This window comes from Heloderma suspectum, chromosome 2 (assembly GCF_057233095.1).
Source record: "Heloderma suspectum isolate Gila_16-S chromosome 2, 16-S_ref, whole genome shotgun sequence".
NCBI classification, from domain to species: domain Eukaryota; kingdom Metazoa; phylum Chordata; class Lepidosauria; order Squamata; family Helodermatidae; genus Heloderma; species Heloderma suspectum.
The window spans coordinates 268,678,096-268,696,983 of NC_139459.1; the positions used below are offsets into that span (position 1 = coordinate 268,678,096).

The 18,888-nt window shown below is 41.8% G+C and overlaps 1 protein-coding gene across 1 annotated transcript in view; it reads right to left on the bottom strand.

Moving 5' to 3' along the window:
- GLRA1 (glycine receptor alpha 1) overlaps positions 1-18,888 on the bottom strand; it is a 121,487-nt gene that overhangs the window by 29,303 nt on the left and 73,296 nt on the right. Inside the window, exon 3 of the mRNA XM_084832435.1 lies at positions 17,594-17,661. Coding sequence (XP_084688561.1) covers positions 17,594-17,661 — 68 coding nt within the window. The remainder of the gene's footprint in view (positions 1-17,593; positions 17,662-18,888) is intronic.

The window sequence follows — 18,888 nt, forward strand, 5'->3', positions numbered from 1 at the left end:
AGACGAGTGCTGTGGTGTATCTGACTGAGGATGAGGATTTCTCCAGCCCCACAGACAGGCAAAACATCACCCTCTTCCAGATTGGGCTAGAGTTACAAGAATGAGTTGCCTCTTGTGCATGCTGATCATGTGTGCAGGACGCAAAACAAGTGCTTGGAAGGAGGAACCCACGTGTTTCTTAATTCTTATCATTTCCACAGCCTCTTTAAAGGGTGCAAACTACTCCACAATTCAGTTTCACAGCAACCCTATGAGATAGTCCACCATCAATCCCGTTTTACCCATAGGCCAGACAACCAAGAGAAGGCTCTGAGGACCCTGAGGAGGGAGAAGGGTGGGGTGCAGGAATCACCTACAGAATGAACTCCAGAAGACACCGCTCAGCCAAAGTCCTCTGCGAGAAGAGACTGCCCTAGACCAGGACTGCAACCATCTCCATGGCCTGAGGAAATCTCTCTGCCCTCCACCTTTGACTCTGAAGACTGCACATCCAAGTGCTCAGCTGAGCAGGAGCCCACCCTCCCCACTCTACTGAAGACCCCCCAGCTCTGCCTGAAAAATTGAGCATTGCCTGTTCAAGTGCTGATAGCATGAATCTAGAAACCCTGACCTGCCTACAGCCTTTACAAAACCATAGCTGGCTCCAGGCCTTTGCTGGAGCAGTATCCTAACCCATTCCCTTTGGGTGTCTGCATCCATCTGGATTGTTTCCCAGCTCTACTTTGAGCTGTCTATGGTCCCCCTTCTTGCCTGACCTCTCACTTCTTTTCCCTGTTCTTCTTGCAGCCCCTGCCTGAAACAGGATAATGGAGGAACCAAAGTTGAGAGGGAGAGAGTGCAACGTCGTATATCATCTATGTGTCTGGTTTAACCCTGTGTGAATAATCTGGATTACTGCAATGCATTATATGTGGGGCTGCCTTTGAAAACATTCCAGAAACTTCCTTTACATAGCTGTTATAATGATTACTACACTCACATATGCACAGTTCTTGGAATGCCCAAATATGGCAAGAAATACTAAGTCTTATTGCTATAACCCCATATTCCTTGTCCTGAGCTTTTTGGAGGAGGAGAAGGAGGAGTGGGACACAAATGTCATAAATAATAACTTCTTGTGTGTTCATAAATGCTCAGATCCTGGCCTAGGCTAGGCCAATGTGTTTGTTGGTTTCACCCTTCATACCATGAAACTCTTTTCTTTCTTTTTAATTTTTTTAAATTTTTATTTCAGTGATACAAATTACTTACAATAAACACCCATAATAACCAAAAAACAAACACAAAACAAACAAACCAGAAAAAGGGAAAAAAGAAAAGATAAAGGAGGAGAACAAAACCACAACCCCCCTAACATATACACAGGAATCTTCTATCTGTTACAACATTACATAATAGATTAAGCACTAAAGCCCTACACACTGAGACATTTGATCTTGTCTGATCTCAGAAGCTACGCAGGGTCAGCTCTGTTTAATACTTGGATGGGAGACTGCCTGGGAATCAGGCTTCCTGCATTGAGCAGGTGGTTGGACTCGATGGTCTTGTAGGCCCCTTCCAACTGATGATTCTATGATTTCTATCATTACATCAGGAATCATTGCCATTTAGGCTATATAATGAAAATATCAAATCATAAAATCTATTAATTTTGTGTTTACTACTTGTTGTTGTTGTTGTTGTTGTTGTTCAGTCGTTCAGTTGTGTCCGACTCTTCGTGACCCCATGGACCATAGCACGCCAGGCCTTCCTGTCCTGCGCTCTCTCCCAGAGCGTGCTCAAGTTCATATTCATTGCATTGGTGATGCTATCTAGCCATCTCATCCTCTGCTGACCCCTCCTCCTTTTGCCTTCAATCTTTCCCAGCATCAGGGTCTTTTCCAGGGAGTTTTCTCTTTGCATTAGGTGGCCAAAATATTGGAGCTCCAGTTTCAGCATCTGTCTTTCCAATGAGCAGTCAGGGTTGATTTTCTTTAGGATTGACTGATTTGACCTCCTTGCAGTCCAGGGGACTCATCAGAGTCTTCGCCAGCACCACAGTTCGAAAGCATCAATTCTTCGGCGCTCAGCCTTCCTTATAGTCCAGCTCTCACACGTTACTCCTGGGAAAACCATAGCTTTGATTAGACGGACCTTTGTTGGCAAGGTGATGTCTCTGCTTCTTACTATGCTGTTTAGGTTTGCCATAGCTTTCCTCCCAAAGAGCAAGCATGTTTTAATTTCATGTCACCGTCTGCGGTGATCTTGGAACCCAAGAAAATAAAATCTGTCACTGCTTCCATTTCTTCCCCTTCTATATGCCAGGAAGTGATGGGGCCAGATGCCATGATCTTAGTTTTTTTTAATGTTGAGTTTCAAACCAGCTTTTGCACTCTCCTCTTTCACCCTCAACAAGAGGCTCTTGAGATCCTTTTCACTTTCTGCCATTAGGGTGGTATCGTCTGCGTATCTGAGGTTGTTGATAATTCTCCCGGCAATCTTAATTCTGACCTATGATTCATCCAACCCGGCGTTTCTCATGATGTACTCTGCATATAAGTTAAATAAGCAGGGCGACAATATGCAGCCTTGTCGTACTCCTTTCCCAATTTTGAACCAATCGGTTGTTCCATGTCTGGTTCTTACTGTTGCTTCTTGACCCTCATACAGGTTTCTCAGGAGACAGGTAAGGTGGTCTGGTACTCCCATCACTTTAAGAATTTGCCACAGTTTGTTGTGATCCACACAATCAAAAGCTTGAGAGTAGTCAATGAAGCAGAGATAGACGTTTTTCTGGAATTCTCTTGCTTTCTTCATGATCCAGTGAATGTTGGCGATTTGATCTCTAGTTCCTCTGCCTGTTTACTACTTCCTTGATGACAAATCTGTCAATATATCTTTTCAGTACTTCAACTGATGCTCTGGAGGATTATATAAGGAGTTTTCTGTATTTATAAATAAGATAAAAGGGAACCAAGTTTCTTCAGAATTGTACAAATGTCTTTCTCCTTTTACATATTTTAATTTACTTGCCAGTTTTTCTAATAAAGCTGTTGTCCAGACTCTATTTAGCCAATTATGCTCTGTAAGATCATTTACATTTTTCCATCATTGAGCAATTTCTGATCTAGCCACAGCAAGGAGGAATCCAATCCAATCTTTATGTCTTAATTGATCATTTTGTCCAGAAAATATGGTCAGAAAATATAATAACAGCTCACCCTGGAAATGTATTGTCTGACTGTAATATTAGCTAGTAGACTAAATAGTTTCATTATTAAATATATCTCAACTGATCAAGTTGGGCTCATGCCAGAAAGACAGATTTCTGATGGTATTCGAAGGACTCAATGTAATATACCATTGTAACTAATCTAAATCTCCACTAGCAATAGTTGTGTTAGATTCCTTAAAAGCTTTCGATAGGGTTGAGAGACGTTACCTTATTGAATTGCTAAAAAAAAAAAGAGCTAATTATGGTGAATATTGTGTTTATTTAATAGACAGATTATACGCAAATGCTAAGGCACAGGAAAGAACCAAAGGATTGGACTCTGATCCATTTGATTTACATATAGGTACAAGACGGGGATACCCGTTGTCACCCCACTTATATGCCATAGCTCTAGAGCCATTAGCTTCATTAATTAAGACACATCCAAGCAAATTAAATATTAATGGCCATGAACTTATAATAAATATGTATGCTGATGATATAATCTTATTTCTCACAAACCCAATGGCAGTGTTACCGCAAATAAAAAAGATTATTGACTCTTTTGGATCTTATTCTGGCCTAAAAAGAAATTATGCAAAGTCAAAATTAATGTGCTTAAATATATCTATAAATGAACAGTATAAAATTAAGAACATAATTTATTTAACTCTCTGTTTTTCTAGTCTTAAGTACTTGGGAATTATATTACCAAAAGATTTGAAACAGTTATTGTACAGAAATTATGATCCATTAATTAAATGGATAAAAAACAAGATGAGTGAATGGATAACTTAACAATACTGGGCAAAATTGCGGCATTCAAGGCATATATACTTTCCCAGATTCTTATTCCCCCCGCCCAACAATTCCATTCTATCCAGGACAATCAAAAATGAAGATCTGGCAACAGACTGTAGAAAACTTTGTTACCAAAAAAGAAAAAGAAAAAAAAGACAATTTCTAGCAAATATTTGGTATTCACATACTAAAAAAAGATGTTTAGCTGTCCCAAGGTTGGACATGTATTTTGCTTCATGCCAAATTAAAAATATGATAGAATTTGTTAGAGAGGACAATGCAGCAAAATGGATATCTATGGAAGTCAATGGTATTGGTCCAAATTATAATATGTTGCCCTTTTTAACTTGGAGAGCCAAAGAAACTCAGAAAATTAATAATCTGTTTCTATTATGCATCTTGAAAACTTGGGACCAATGGATAAAAATATTATCCCTGAAGCCATCACCTTTCATTTCAATTCTCTCACATCCAGATTTTTCTTTTCCAGATAAATTTGATTAATTTGCACAATGGAAAGACAGGAGAATATACAGGTTAACAGATCTGTTTGTTAATGGAACGCCCTTAACAACCAACCAACTTGATAATAAACTAGGGAATTTAGAGGCCTCATGGTACCATAACACCAAATCATTTTATTTGGTAAAAAACTTTACCAAACTAATGGATCATTAAGGTCTTTGACTATTTGTGAAGACTATTGTGTCACCAGTACTAATATTACTAGAGTCCAAGTCTCGGGCATATATAATTGGTTAATCGAAGCTAAATTTGGGATGCCACGCAGTTCTAAACTTGCACGGGAATCAGATTTAGATTCCGGAGGAGAAATGGAACAAGATCTGGAGCTCTGTTCCATATAGATCCATATCAGCTTCGACAAAGGAAAATGTGCTGAAAGTGACACATACATGGCATTTATGCCCTATCCAATGCTCACCTTCTGTAAATTATATCCACACCTTGCTGGAGGGGGTGCGGTGAAAGAGGATCACATAAGCATATATGGCAGAGTGCCCAACAGTGAAATCGTTTTGGGAACAAAAATCTCTTTCCTATCACGAATGACAAATCAAACCCGGAATCTCTTTTCCTATGCAGAAGTGCAGCCTGTGTGTGTTTCTCTCTCTCTCTGTCTCCCTGTCTCTCTGTGTGTGTGTGTGTGTGTGAGAGAGAGAGAGAGAGAGAGAGAATGAAAAATGGTGATATCACTATTAGAGAGACCTCTGGTTCATAGGGGTCTTCCATCCAGCTGCAAAACCAGACAGTGCTACACACTTTATGGGCCTGCCCTGTAATTTAATTAGAACGTGTCTCACTAGCACTATGGGGAATGACTTTTGCTTCGTAACCTCATGTCTTACAGCTCCCCTGTGTAACTCCAGGACAGGCCAAGCCAGACCCTGTCCCAGGACAATTGCGGACAGCTTTGGTTTCCTTTGTTTGACCAATGGCTTCCCTCTGCCATCTGTCCCTTTCCTCCTCAGCTTCACAGAGAAAAGAAGCAGGTGGCCTTTGATAAACAAAAGAGGTGATAAAAGCTCAGAGTCCCTTCCTTCATTTGCATTTTTGATGTGCTTGAGAAATGGCAGGTTGTAAACCAATTTCACTGCCCTTGACCAAATTAATGGTTAGGATTAGGATTTATAGTTTATATTTAGTGCTTTTCTTACTTGGGATGACCTGAAGCAGTGAGTCAGAAGCTGATAATAAAGTGGAGGTGTGTGTGCAGAAGCCATTATATGTCTGCTCATTCCTAACTAATACATAACCACAGACAGAAGCAGCTGATCTCCTACTTCTTAATGCAAGCCAATGGTCTTGCATTGGTTTTAGAATCACTGGCTATTTTGGGATATTTAACCTCAGCTTGAAAAGTGTGAAAACACAGGATGAAAGTGGCCTTGAGACTGCTCTGCAGAAGGGCTCCTCAAGGTTGGTTCAGGAAGGTGCGTATAAACTGAAAACACGGAACAAGATGGCAGTTGAATGGTGGGCAGGAGAATGTGTGCCAGATTTTGGGGGGGGAATAAGCTTGCCCCTACCAGTTAGCTGTTATCAGGGACTTGGCCGTCGTGATACATACCTTGGTAACTTCTAGCCTGGATTACTGAAACATGCTTCATACGGATCTGTCTTTGAAGATGACGAGATTAATCAGGGCCTGGATTTGTCTTATTGTTGATGGTTTGAAATTGTTTTAGTTGTATGTCGTCTCTATGTGTGCTGTCTCTTTACTTGTTTGTCTGTAAATGGTTTTACACTTTGTATAATGTATTTGTAATCTTTGTAAGGGGGCAATCCTATGGCTGCTAGTCAGCGGCTAGATGGCTGTAGGATCCGTTGGTTTCTGGGAACTGACCTTCCACCCCTCCCGTGCTGCCTTGCAGGCAGCTCAGAATGGCCCTGCACTCCACGCTTGGAGGAGGAACATGGAGCTGTGAAAACAGGGCGTTTTGGGGGGCGTTCTGGGGTGGGGAAGGCGGAAATGCCAGTACGTGTCGTACTGTGTCGTACCGGTAGCTGCTTCCTCCGCTCTGCCTTCCTGCAGCTAGACAGCTGAAATTGGCTGTCTAGGTGAAAATGCAGGGTGGCTGAAGCATGGAGGGGACGATCCCCTCTGCACTTTTCCTGGGCTTCATTGGATAGGCAGTCATCTCTGAGTTCGGGTAAGAATGCCTATGTTCAAGGCTTCATGTTGAAGTTATCCAAAGGAAGAAAATATAGGAAGATTCTCAAAGAAATGTGGCACCTGTGGAAGATGATGTGGGTGTTGTGAACCCAACCTATACTTATTGCTGGCACTGACTATACACTAGATAGGCTAATGGCCTCCAGCCTCACCTTGGTACCCACAGCTGTTGCCTGTAGGTGGGTCACGTGTGGAAGCTTTTACTTCCAGACTCAGCACAGCAACCCCCTCCCAGCTCTTGTGAAGCTTTCTCTGGAGACTTCCTTAGTCCCTGACTGTGCGAGCTATATAGCCATTATGTGCGCAGGTGTGCAGTGGCTAGAGAAGCTGCGGAAACTAGAAAAGGATATGTTTTTCACTTATGATGCTCCAATTGTAGTCGTTAAGTGCCACCCATGCCTCTCATGGGCCAGGCACAAGCATACGCTCTGAAACCATAATAGCCTTTTAACAGAGCCAAGATTGTTCAATATATGTACATAGAGTGGATTTCCATTAGTACGCAAGGCACTGCACGGAGTCACATATGAAATGTATGTTGAAACTCAGTTTGCAAATATCTTAATATTACTTTTACATATAGTTAGTATTTTTGACAGAAATTCAGGATTCGTCTGCTTGATAAAGTCCACATTTCAACCTAGGCCCTTTCGCAGTGCTTTCACCCTAGGCCCTTTCGCAGTGCTAACAGTGCCACATAACCTCTGGCTCCTCACCTCTATTTGAACTTGAAAGTAGGCCCCTAAGAGGCATGAATAAAATGTTATTCTCTGCTCTTTGTGAGGAGGGCTGGGTTTCGAGAAGTCACCTTCACATGTTCTGGTTAATTACCCATTTCTTTCTCCCCAAGGTACGATGTCTTTAGGAAACTGTTGAATAGCTGAAGACAGCTAATAATGGGATTGGCCTTATGCATAACTAACCAGTCACACAAGTCTGAAGTCAGGGAAGAAAGATGCAGGCAAAGAAAACGGAAGGATTTGAAAAAGAAAAGAGGATTGAATCTCTGCAGACAGCAGCTACCTGAGCAAATCAGATGCATTGATTTCCCCCCCTTTTTGTTTGTGAAAATCAGTGATGGCTGCAGTCAGTGAAAATCAATGTAATTGGCCTAACAGGCAGAAAGCAAAAGACTCTTTTGCTTATTCAGCTGCAAACCAGCCAAATGCTGGCAGGTTAGCCCTGTTCCTGGGCCTATTTCATGTAAGACATGAAATAAATTTATGTAGGAGAAAGATTCCAGTGGCAGCTGCTCCGAGTACTGCCTTGAATGATGAAATGACACACAAGGGTAGTTCAGGAAAGCAAGGAAGTCATTGCTTGGGGAACTTAGTACTCTCTGAGTAAATGGAGGTTTGAGCAGATTGCTCAAGGGTAGGGGATCGAAGGAAGGAAGAAGATACCATTTGCCTCCAAAAAGGAAGACTGATTTTAGTGGGATTATTCTGAAGCGAGGGCATTTTCATAGACAAATCTGAAATTGGTTTGTGCTGAAATTGTTCTCTAATGCAGGTGTGAAAAACATTGTTAACTAGGCGGTAGTTTTGATTTCTCTTCTGTACTATATCCTATATCAACAATACTCACACATGGCACAAATAGGGAGTGAGAGACTCAGATACAACTTTTAATGTCAGGTGGTGGCAAAAAGGCCTAGAGCTGCAATGCTATGCACACATTCTTGGTAGTATATCCCATTAAACTCACTGGAACATACTTCAGAGTAAAGATGCATAGCATTGCACTTTCATTTACTTCAGGCCCATGATCTTCTCAGTGCTGGCCCTACCATTAAGCTGGGGTGAGGTGGCCCTGCTTAGGTCACAGATATGGGTTTTTTATTTAAAAAGCAGCAAACTGGCAATTATTTAGCTGCTGCTGCTGCTGCTGCTGCTTCTTCTTCTTCTTCTTCTTCTTCTTCTTCTTCTTCTTCTTCTTCTTCTTCTTCTTCTTCACCACCACCACCACCACCACCACCACCAGGGAGGGATAAAGTAGCATTTGGATTTTCTGCTTCAGGCACCAAAATGTCTTGGGCCATTTCTGAATCTTGCCTTGAACCTCTGGCATACTACAGAACTAATCCACAATCCAATTTGTCTGACTTTGGGTTGTGGAAAGAGGAGAGGATTTTTAGACAACCTGTTTGGCATAAAAAGGCATTTGATGTTCTCTTGAAGGGCAACTGGAGGATTTTGTTGTTATCACCAAAAGAACAAGAAGATCTCAACCTGACAACCACAATCAGAACAATAAAAAGAAAAGATTTCCCCCCAAGGACATTGAATTTCTTTTCCATAGTGACTTGATAAAGACTCAACATTGTCCAAATGGAATTCTAAAGACTCAACATTGTTGAAACGGATTTTTACTGGTACTCTGTAGTTGTGATTGGAGTTTGAAATATAGTTCTCTATGTGCATTCTCACGTGTTGATAAAATTTTGTATTCACCCTTTGTTATATGTTGAGTTAAGTAAATATATTGTGTATGTACAGTGAGTCTTTGTTTTGGTTGGATTACAGTACAGAACTAATCAATCAAACGTTCTTACGGACAAGCATGTTTAAGGCCCATTTCGCACTTTATGCAACTGTGTGCACTTTGCAGAGAGCTGCAGCCAATCATTGGCTCTCTGACAAGTATACCAGTATGACTTATGTCTTTGCAAACTTAGGTTACCTTACTAGATTAGCTTGAATCCATTTCTGTCCTGAGATGTACAAAATTACCATTGACCTGAGGGCAGAAGTAGAAATTACTTTGGCAAACTCATGTTCCCAAACCCATGTTTGCAGTTATAGTGGGAAAGTAGTGATGGTGGGGAGATTTATGGGAAGGATAGGTGGGCCTGCTCTTCCTGGACCTTCTTCCCCTGTAGATGCTTCCCCTATTCCCCCCCCCCCCCCAGGTTAGCTTACTCGAGTTGGGGGTGAAAATAACAAAGAACAGTCTGATGGCATTTGCAAGGGAGAACTGATGAAGATCAAAGCAGGGAAATATTAAGCAGCCCCCTCCCGCTGACTAACCACCCTGCCTTGCAAGTGTTCCTTGCCTACACATTAGAGTTACAGGGGAGCCCCATTTTCCTCACAACTTCTAGTTCTGTCCCCAGCATATATGACTTGATTGCTTTTTGTTCTGTATGTTCTTATATGCTTCTTCCCACTTTTTACTTTTTCTCAGAGGTTTGTGGCTAGCAGAGTAGCAAGAGCGTAGTTACCCAGCCTTGTGAGACTGGGGGTTTGAAAAGGAGAGGGTTAATCTATTCAGGTGTCCTGCTGGAGGCTGCCTTAATAGCAATGGCAAAGTTGTTCTTTGTTAGGTAGTATGCCCTTTGTTAGGTAGATGGCCCATAAGGGTTAGGAAATAGCTTGAGACATCTTTAGAAGAGGACAGCCATCTTGGAAAAAGGGGATGCCTTTCTCCCACTCCTAGCTAAGAATGAGGTGATCAAGATGTCTGGGTCTGAAAAGAACTGAACATAGTTTAGACAAAGAAAGACCAAAAGAGGCACAGGTCCAAAAGAGATCGCAGAGTCCAATAATTAAGCAAAGAGTGTTTTGGGGGGCTAGCTATCTCCTGGAGACCTGATATGGGAGCAGGGGCTCTGGCTGTCTGCTGGAGCGTTTAAGCTGGGCCTCCACATCTACATGCAACCTGTATATTTGTAAATAAACACTAATATTACAGAACATCAATAAGCCTCCAGTGGCCTCCTTCCAAAGGAAACCCAAACCACGTAAGCACTGTGCCCCTGGAACCTCACTGTGTGTTGAGCATAAAACTATTAATACCCATTTACCAAAGCAACCCATTATTTGATTTAAGAGTTCATGTCCACATGACTCCTAACAATTATTTTCAGTTAAGACATTTCCAGCCTCTAGTTTCTTGTGCCCTTTATATTAATCTCTATAGCTGCTGTGGTTGTACTGTGGTTGCCTATAAGGTTACATTTGGTTTAACCTTTTGAAGTGAGATGGATAGCGTATGAAATTTCTTTAAATAGATTAAATTATATATAGATCATATAGATACAAAAGGGCATACTGCATGAGGATTCCAAATGTCAGCTCTTGATCTTTACTTTAAAACTCACTTTTGTAACTTTTGTTTCCGACTCTGAAGTGCTTAGAAGGGATGACCTGTTTAATGTCCATAATTGTATGTGGCTCCATCCCATTATGTATTTAATTTATTAGAATGACAACAAACAACAACAGAAACATCATCATCTTTATTATTTCTATACTGCCCAATAGCAAAAGCTCTAGTCAATAAAAGGACCAGTCCCAGTAGCTGAAAATTAGGGTTGGGTGAATCTGTCAGTTATGCTTTTGCCCACATCCAAACTTTTAAAATCTCAAGTTCTTTCCCATCCCCAATATTTGAAAATTTAGGCAAATTCTTATCAAAAATGAAATGAAATTCTCACCCATCTGCACCAGTGAACTTCAATACGTACAGCTATTCTTAGCATAGAGAGAACCATGATGTACCTGCCTGTCACATAGCTGTTAAAGATGTGCAGCCTGTCAGAAAAAAGAGGTGGCCAGCCTAATTCTGCCCTAAAGTGGTTGAATACAGGGGGTTTCAAAGCCAGACTTCTAAGAGCAAACCCACTCAAAACGCTGGGCATGGATGGACAAAGCTGTCTGTTTCAGTTTCTCTCACATTCAACTTGTTAAAATCTCACATTCTTTTTGTCTTGAGTATGGAGGACTTCGGGTATTTTGGCATCAAGATCAGACTGAAATTAAATTCTCAACCATCCCTACTGAGAGTTTACAATAGCACAGTTTTGGCCACTCTTCAAAAAGCAAGGTAGACATGCACACCTCCTCTTTGGAGAGGGCATTCAACAACCTAGGCAGTGCATCAAAAAGGTCCTGTCTTGTGTTCCCGCCTGCTGTACTTCAGACAGCAGGAGGACTTGGGCCTCAGTAGTTCAACAAAGTGAACAGGTTCATGAGGAAAAAGGGGGTCCTTAAGATATCCTGGTCCTAGACTGATTAGAGTTTTGAAGTATAAGACTACCAATTTGAACTGGGCCTGGAAATAACTTGGCAACTTGCTGAAACAACACTAAAGAATGCTTTACTCCACGCAATAGTCTGACTGCTGCAGTCTGCACCAAGTTTCTGAATGCTTTGCAAAGACAATGCTATGTACAGCATGTTCCAATAATTCAATCTGGACATGGTGAGGATATGAATGACCATGATGAGGTCCAATTTCCCCAAGAAGGGACTTAACTGGCATACCAAACAAAGCTGCTGACAAGCTGGATCCAGCAGCATTCCTGATGTGTGAATCTGATTCTTTGGGTGAGTGTGACTCCAGTAAAAACAGGCTGATTCTTTGCCCTGTACCCAGATCAGTGGAACCTCAAGCAACAGTCCTTCCATCTTGTCTGGTTTAAACTTCAGGTTGTTTACCCAATCCACCTCTAACCTCAGACCAAGTTCAGGATCTCTTCTTTCTCCCTGAGAGCAGAAGAAAATGACGGATAGAACTTAGTGTCATCAGCATACTGACAACATTTCCAAATCTCTGGACAATGTTACCCAGAAATTTTATATATTTGTTGGACAGCATGAGAGACAAGATGGAACCCTGTAGTGCCCCCCCACAACAAACACTAGGTGATGAAATAGTCTCACAGAGACATGTTCTCAACGCTCCTTTCTAGGAAAGGCCAGAGCCACCAAAATATAGTACCTCATACTCCCAGTCCCAAGTGGTGGTCCAGAATGATACCATAGTTGATGGCAGTTGAGAGGTCTAGACTTAACAAGGTTGCACTATCCCTGTCAATCTTCCAGCATAGGTCATCTAATTCCAAGTCTAGGCTGGAAGCCAGATAATCAATATTCTCCAGGAATATCTGAAGCTGAGATGCCATTATAGGATCTGTTACCTTGCCCAGGAATGGCAAATTGGAGACAGGCAATAGTTATGTAGGTCGGCACAAACCAATGAGATTTTTTTTTTTTTTTAAAGACGGGTCTCACAACAGCTTCATTCAGAGTCATGGGGAGCATGCCTCCTTGAAAGAAGCCTTTACATCTTGTCACTGCCCAAGATGCCAGCTTCTCCTCTCTGGTAGCTTTAATCAGCCAGGGAGGGCAAGGGTCAAGAGCACAAGTGGTTGGTCTCATCTCTCCAAGAATCCAGTCCACATCCTCAGGTTGCCCAAACTGAAAAGTATCCACAACATAGGACAAGCGGGAACTACAGGCATATTCTGAGTTACTTCTCTAACTGTGGAGTGTAACTCAGAATGGAGTTGCAAGTGTAAAGTGCACTGCAAATTGCTCATAGCAGGCCACCAAGGGCTCTAATAGGTCATAAGAGGCTACTCTGAACAGCTCCTCTGGACATCACCTCATATAGGCAAAGAGTGCAAGGAATCCATAGTAATCTCTAAAATGAGTTCCAACCTGTGTGGGTTGGATTGATCATGGGTTTCCTCCACCATTGCTCTAGCCATCACCCCAACCATTTCATTGTCCCCAGGTTCTCTGTAAAAGAAGGAGCTCTTCATCTCTGTCCAGGAGGAGAAGGTGTCTAGGCATGGTAATGTCAATCATCCTGGTCATCTCCTGATTACAGAGACCAACCAGACAGTCAGCTGAATAGGCAATGCTATCAGAAGAAAAATATCCTAGAACCATCAGAATACCAACTGCATCCATCCTCCAAGGGCAGAACATTCCTATAAGGGCCCCATCCTGGCAGTCTACTCATACTAAACTTCCATAATCATCCAAAGCCTTTCCCCATCCCAATAATTTTCTTCCTGTCCAGCGCAAACCACCAGATAAAGATATGACCAGCTCGATGAGAATGCTTAGTATAGTTTAGGTATTTTATAGCTACAGTTCCATGCACACTTGGGAGTAAGAACCCTTGATCTCAGTGGAACTTCTGAACAGGTTAGGGTTGCATGAGTATTATGATTAAATAACCACATTTCACTTCAATTTTACTATCATCATTGTCATCTAAAAGAAAACACTTTATTTATTTAAATATTTTATCCTGCCTTTTAATGTATCAAAGCAACTCACAAAATTTAAGATATTCTAAGGGTGTATTCCTATGCATGTTCAGAAAGAAAAAAAAGTCCTACAACTCCCAGCATTCCCCAGCCAGCATGGCTGGCTAGGGAATGCTGGGTGTTGTAGCACTTGTTTCTGTCTATGCATAGGATTGCACTCTAAATTATTTAAAAAGGGGAAACCTCTAATCAAATTACATAACAACTATATCATGTACTACGAAGTGCAGAGAATTGTACTGCATTACAGTCCAAATCACTGCCACATTGTAATTAAATCGTAAAAAGGTTTTTGAAAAAGAAAACTAAGCAGTGATTGGCTTGGGAAGGGTCTATCACAATAAAGGTACCCCCAATGTAAAGCTCTGTTCCAGTGCCCTAACCAAAAGCCCCTAACTGGTGACACTTGAGGCAGGACCTCTTCTTAAGGAAGGTGATGGGGGATATATAGGGTGATATGCAAGGCCAGCTATAGATGTTACAACCAGTGCCACTGATTGGGCTCAGACGCAAATAAGCAGCAGTGCATTTAAAACAAAACTGGTCTCATAAGTCATACCCTCCAAAAATCCACAAATGAAAACAGCAGTTCTCTTGCGTACTTATAACATGCCTGTTTTCACATCAAAGCACTTCCTCTCTGCCCATTACACATTGCCTGAAGGCCCTTTCCAACTGATGTGTTAAACTGACCATAGCAGTTTACTTTAAACACACACACACACACACCACCACCACCATCACCTCAAAATGTTTAAGAGGATATTAATCTCACCATGTATCTCGTTGTACTTATTAAAGACTCACACGTTCAGTAACATTTGCTATGAAAATAGACAGTGGCATGAAAGGGAAAGGGTATATTGCTATTTTATGGCTATGGGCATTCATTTGGGTACACTAGACTCAAGATGTACATGTCCTCTTCTGAGATTTAACAAGAGACCTTGGAGTGTGCTGAAATCTAGTGCAATTTGGCAAATGGGGACAAAATAGGGACAGCATTTTAACAGAAACGAGGGACTGTGTTCCTAATAAATATAGTTGGAGCATATGATATGTTCATATTGCCTTATCCCCATAAGGAGATATATTTTCCACTAGCTGCAATTTCCAAATAATTTTCAGCCCAGGCGCATGCAGAATTTGTGAGTTCACAAAGGCAGCAATGATGGTTGCCAGACCCTCATTGTCCAGAAAGTGTTTTAGCTAATGTAGAAACTGAAGATGGAAAAGTATACTCCAGGCCATTCCTGGATCCTGCATTTGTAAAGACAAAGTAGAGTCTAGGAGTATCTCCAGGCTTTGAACTTGGTTGATGAAGGGTTGACAACAAACATCCATGACAAGCCCATCTCCCTGTCCTAGGAAACTGGGATACCCAGCTAGCCTTACTTCTTTTTGGACAGATTCGTCCTTTGCATGGATTTATCCAGTTTGCTCATCCTTATCCATTCTACTGTGGTTCCAAGACACTGGTTGCCCTGGTTCAGATAAAAAAGATTCAGAAGTGTTATTATAACAACATTTCAAGGCCAAATGAGCTGATGAAGTTACCTAGGCCCTTTCATCCATTTGCCTAGCTTGTGTCAGGATTTCCCCCTCAGTGACAGCTTCAGCTCCTTAGAGTCACTGTCCAGGGTTGCTTGAGAATCAGCCCAAGAGTTTCTAAAATTTGGCTGCAGTTACTCTTAGGGCATTCCCACAAAGTAACTAAGGATCAGGGCAACTAATTTACTGTGTTTCTGTGTCAGTTTGATGATGCTCCCACACAAAAAGCTGATCTTTATGTTATCTCTACAGGGTGGTGTTTGGGTCCTCTGTTATTGTGGTAGTGTTTCAAACACGTGGGGCAACATAGGATGGGTGGATGATGTGGTTATTTCCCTTCCAATACCACTAGCTCCCAAGGTAGCAGAGTGAGCACATCCTGGACAGGTAAAGGGAGTACTTCTTCATACAGCACGTTGCTAAACTATAGAACTTGCTACCACAAAGTAACTTCAGCAAGGTGGCTGCCTCATGTGCCTTCAGACGATGCCCTGGGACCATATGTGTATGTATATGTGGCATACGTTGACCAAGGACACAATATTAGGGTCTTTCAGCATTATGATTTAAAGGTGCTTTTGCTTTGATAGTCCATTTCCAAAATGTTATTATCTCTTTCTTTTATTTTCTATCATAGCCTGCTACTTTCTTGCTTGCCCGCTCTTACTTTGCAAATTCCATCGAGTGAATTCTATCTCTGGAGCCCATCTCTTAGAAACTCCCATGTATCTAACATCTTTCTAATTTCCACTCTTACTCTCACTAATTTTTGATGACTACCAACCTGCTTCCCAGAATTCCTGTCTCTCTAATCTCTTGATAATGTCTTTTCTTTATTGATGGCCTTTGTACTCCTTCCAGCTCATATTATTCTCCTTTGGATTGCGCCCCAAACTGTGTCTGTGAACTCATTAGACCTTTGCATGTTGACATAATGATAGCTACTGATTTGTGTGCTGCAAAGCCTGCCTCTAGTGTCTTTAAATGTCAACATTAATGTCTTATATGTGAACTAAAATTCCCAATACTGGCACTTTAATGATCTTTCTAGATAAAAGCTGAAATTGTAATAACTATGTAAATTTCACCCCCAAGGGGAGCAGATTTGGGAATCATAGTGATTCCCAAAGTAAAGTGTACAGTCATCAGACTCTGCTGGCTATAACTGTTCAGAAAACCCAGAGCTCATAGTTTTAGCTTTCCACATGAAACTCCAAAATGGTGCTGAAAAGCAATCGCATTTCAATTCCAGAGAAACTGGTTTAGTATTTTCAGTATGTTGAAGAGCTGATTTGCATCAAACATTATTTTATTGATCGACATTTTATTGATCGAGATGAGTAAAACTGACATCTCCCATTCCCTAATGAAAAGTCTGTATTTCAGTTAAAAAAACAACCCTACATTAAAGTGGGAAAACATCTTTCAAAAACAACAGCAACCTCAGCTTCAAGGGTCTGATGATAATGATGGTTATCTACAGCTTCCTTTCTGCCATGACAAGAAATGAGAAGGTCACAAAGTACTTTGTAACTGAAACCAGGAATGGTGTGGTATCTGCTCCTCCAACGTGGACACCACTCCACTGATGCTAGCATGAGGACAGGGCTACATCCAACATTGCATGAGCAACAGGAGTTCCTCTTTCCCTTCTACCCCAGAGCAGATTTGGGGGGCACATAGGGGGCTGCAGGAAGGAGGGGAAATTCAATCTGCCAGTGGCATCCTTCCTGCTGGTGGAAGGACGTTGTTGGATGCAATCCATAGTGACTGCATGAGCAATTGTGTCCCTGCCAAGCTGATGTCATGGCGAAGCTGCTTATGAGCATGTGGCATCCAACTAACTTGGATGTGGTGCAAATAACATGGGTTGGTTATATTTCTAGCATCCTGAACACACCTGAAAAACCCTAAACCTGGAGCATTTCTTGAAATGTGAGCTCTCTGTTTTTGCCTGGTTAGTGATTACGTGGACAACATCACCACAAACCAGCCGTTCCCAAAGGCTGATCCAGAGCAGAAGGGAATCAGATTAACCTCCTGCTGCTGGATGGAGGGTTCCATCTTCCTTTGCTTCCAACAGAAAACCGTGACACATCTTCTCAGCAGCTCATATACAATGTGCTTGCTATGCAGCACTGCTGAGAAGGGAGGAAAATGGAATCTGGAAACAGAGAATCAATGATCCTCTCTAGCACATGCAAAGTAAATGATACATGCTGCTTAGAACAGCTGTCTCGTGATCTGGATATGCTTTGCACAGGTTGTATATTTTATTTGTACTTACCATAGTAGTTTCTGCAATAGATCCAAAACTGTTGATGAAAATATTGCAGCTGACATTCACTGGAGGGCCTGCAAAACAAGTAAAGATGGGTCAGGAATTCTTTATGTATCAATGGGTAAAGTTAGATCAGCATTCTTGTATGAAGTGTGACTTACTGAACATATAGCTGCAGTTAAATTCATATTATGTAGAGATTATATCTGATTATGTTATGTAGAGCTTTATATTTATAAATATTTATATTATATTTATTTGCATTATATTTATATTACATTTATATCCTGCCTCTTTTCCTCCTTAAGGAACCCAAGGTGGCGTACATAGTCCTCCTCCTCCATTTTATCCTCACAACAACCCTGTGAGGTGGGTTGGGCTGAGAGTGTGTGACTGGCCCAAAGTCACCCAGGGAGCTTCCATGGCCGAGTGGGGACTAGAGCCCAGATCTCCCGACTCCCAGTCCAACACTCTAGCCACTACACCACACTGGCTCTCATGCAGACATATGGGTGGAGCCCAGCTCAGTTCTCTTAAGAAAGCATTTTTTGTGTGAACCAACTGTTCTCAGTGTGGTGTAAGTGGCTTTTCATGTTAGTAGAGATTATATCTGATTAGGTTACAATTTTCTATCTGTTTTTCCCCCCATCTCATACTACATCAGCTGTATTGCTTCATATTTTGTACTCAGGATTAAAAATAAAGGGCTAAATCTGAAGTTTTGTAAGTGGACCATCACACTCACAATGGGAGCTTCCCTTCCCATCCTTCCCCCTGCACATGTCCTAATTCTACTCCAGAGGGTCTCCGAACCTTCTACGGCAGATTTGGACTACATGAGGGAAGAGCTGCAGGGGGGAGGGGAAATTCCATCCACCAGTGGTGTTAGTTGTGCTGGTGGAAGGACACCATTGGATACAACCCCCTAAGGATGAAGATGGCTATTTTCTCTTCCTCATGGAAAACTTCAAGTGCAGTATTTATAGCCCTCTTTCACACCATGTCCCAACCATTTAGGCTCAATGTGTGGAAGGGAGTCTTTGTGCTGCTGTCCCCGCTCCCAAGGACCATTGGCTGTATGTGCACATGTACTAATTGTACACACCTAGGCTCTGTGCACCCATGTGCAATGCATCATGATTGGGGGTAGGGACAGCAGCGCAATCCTGATCCCCATTCATGCATTGAGAGTCACCATTGGAAGATGGTATGAAAAGGGCCTCTGGACGGGAGGAAACAAGGAATGGTATTGCATAAGGGCCTATTTATTTGACTAATTAATTAGTTATTTGTTGCATTTA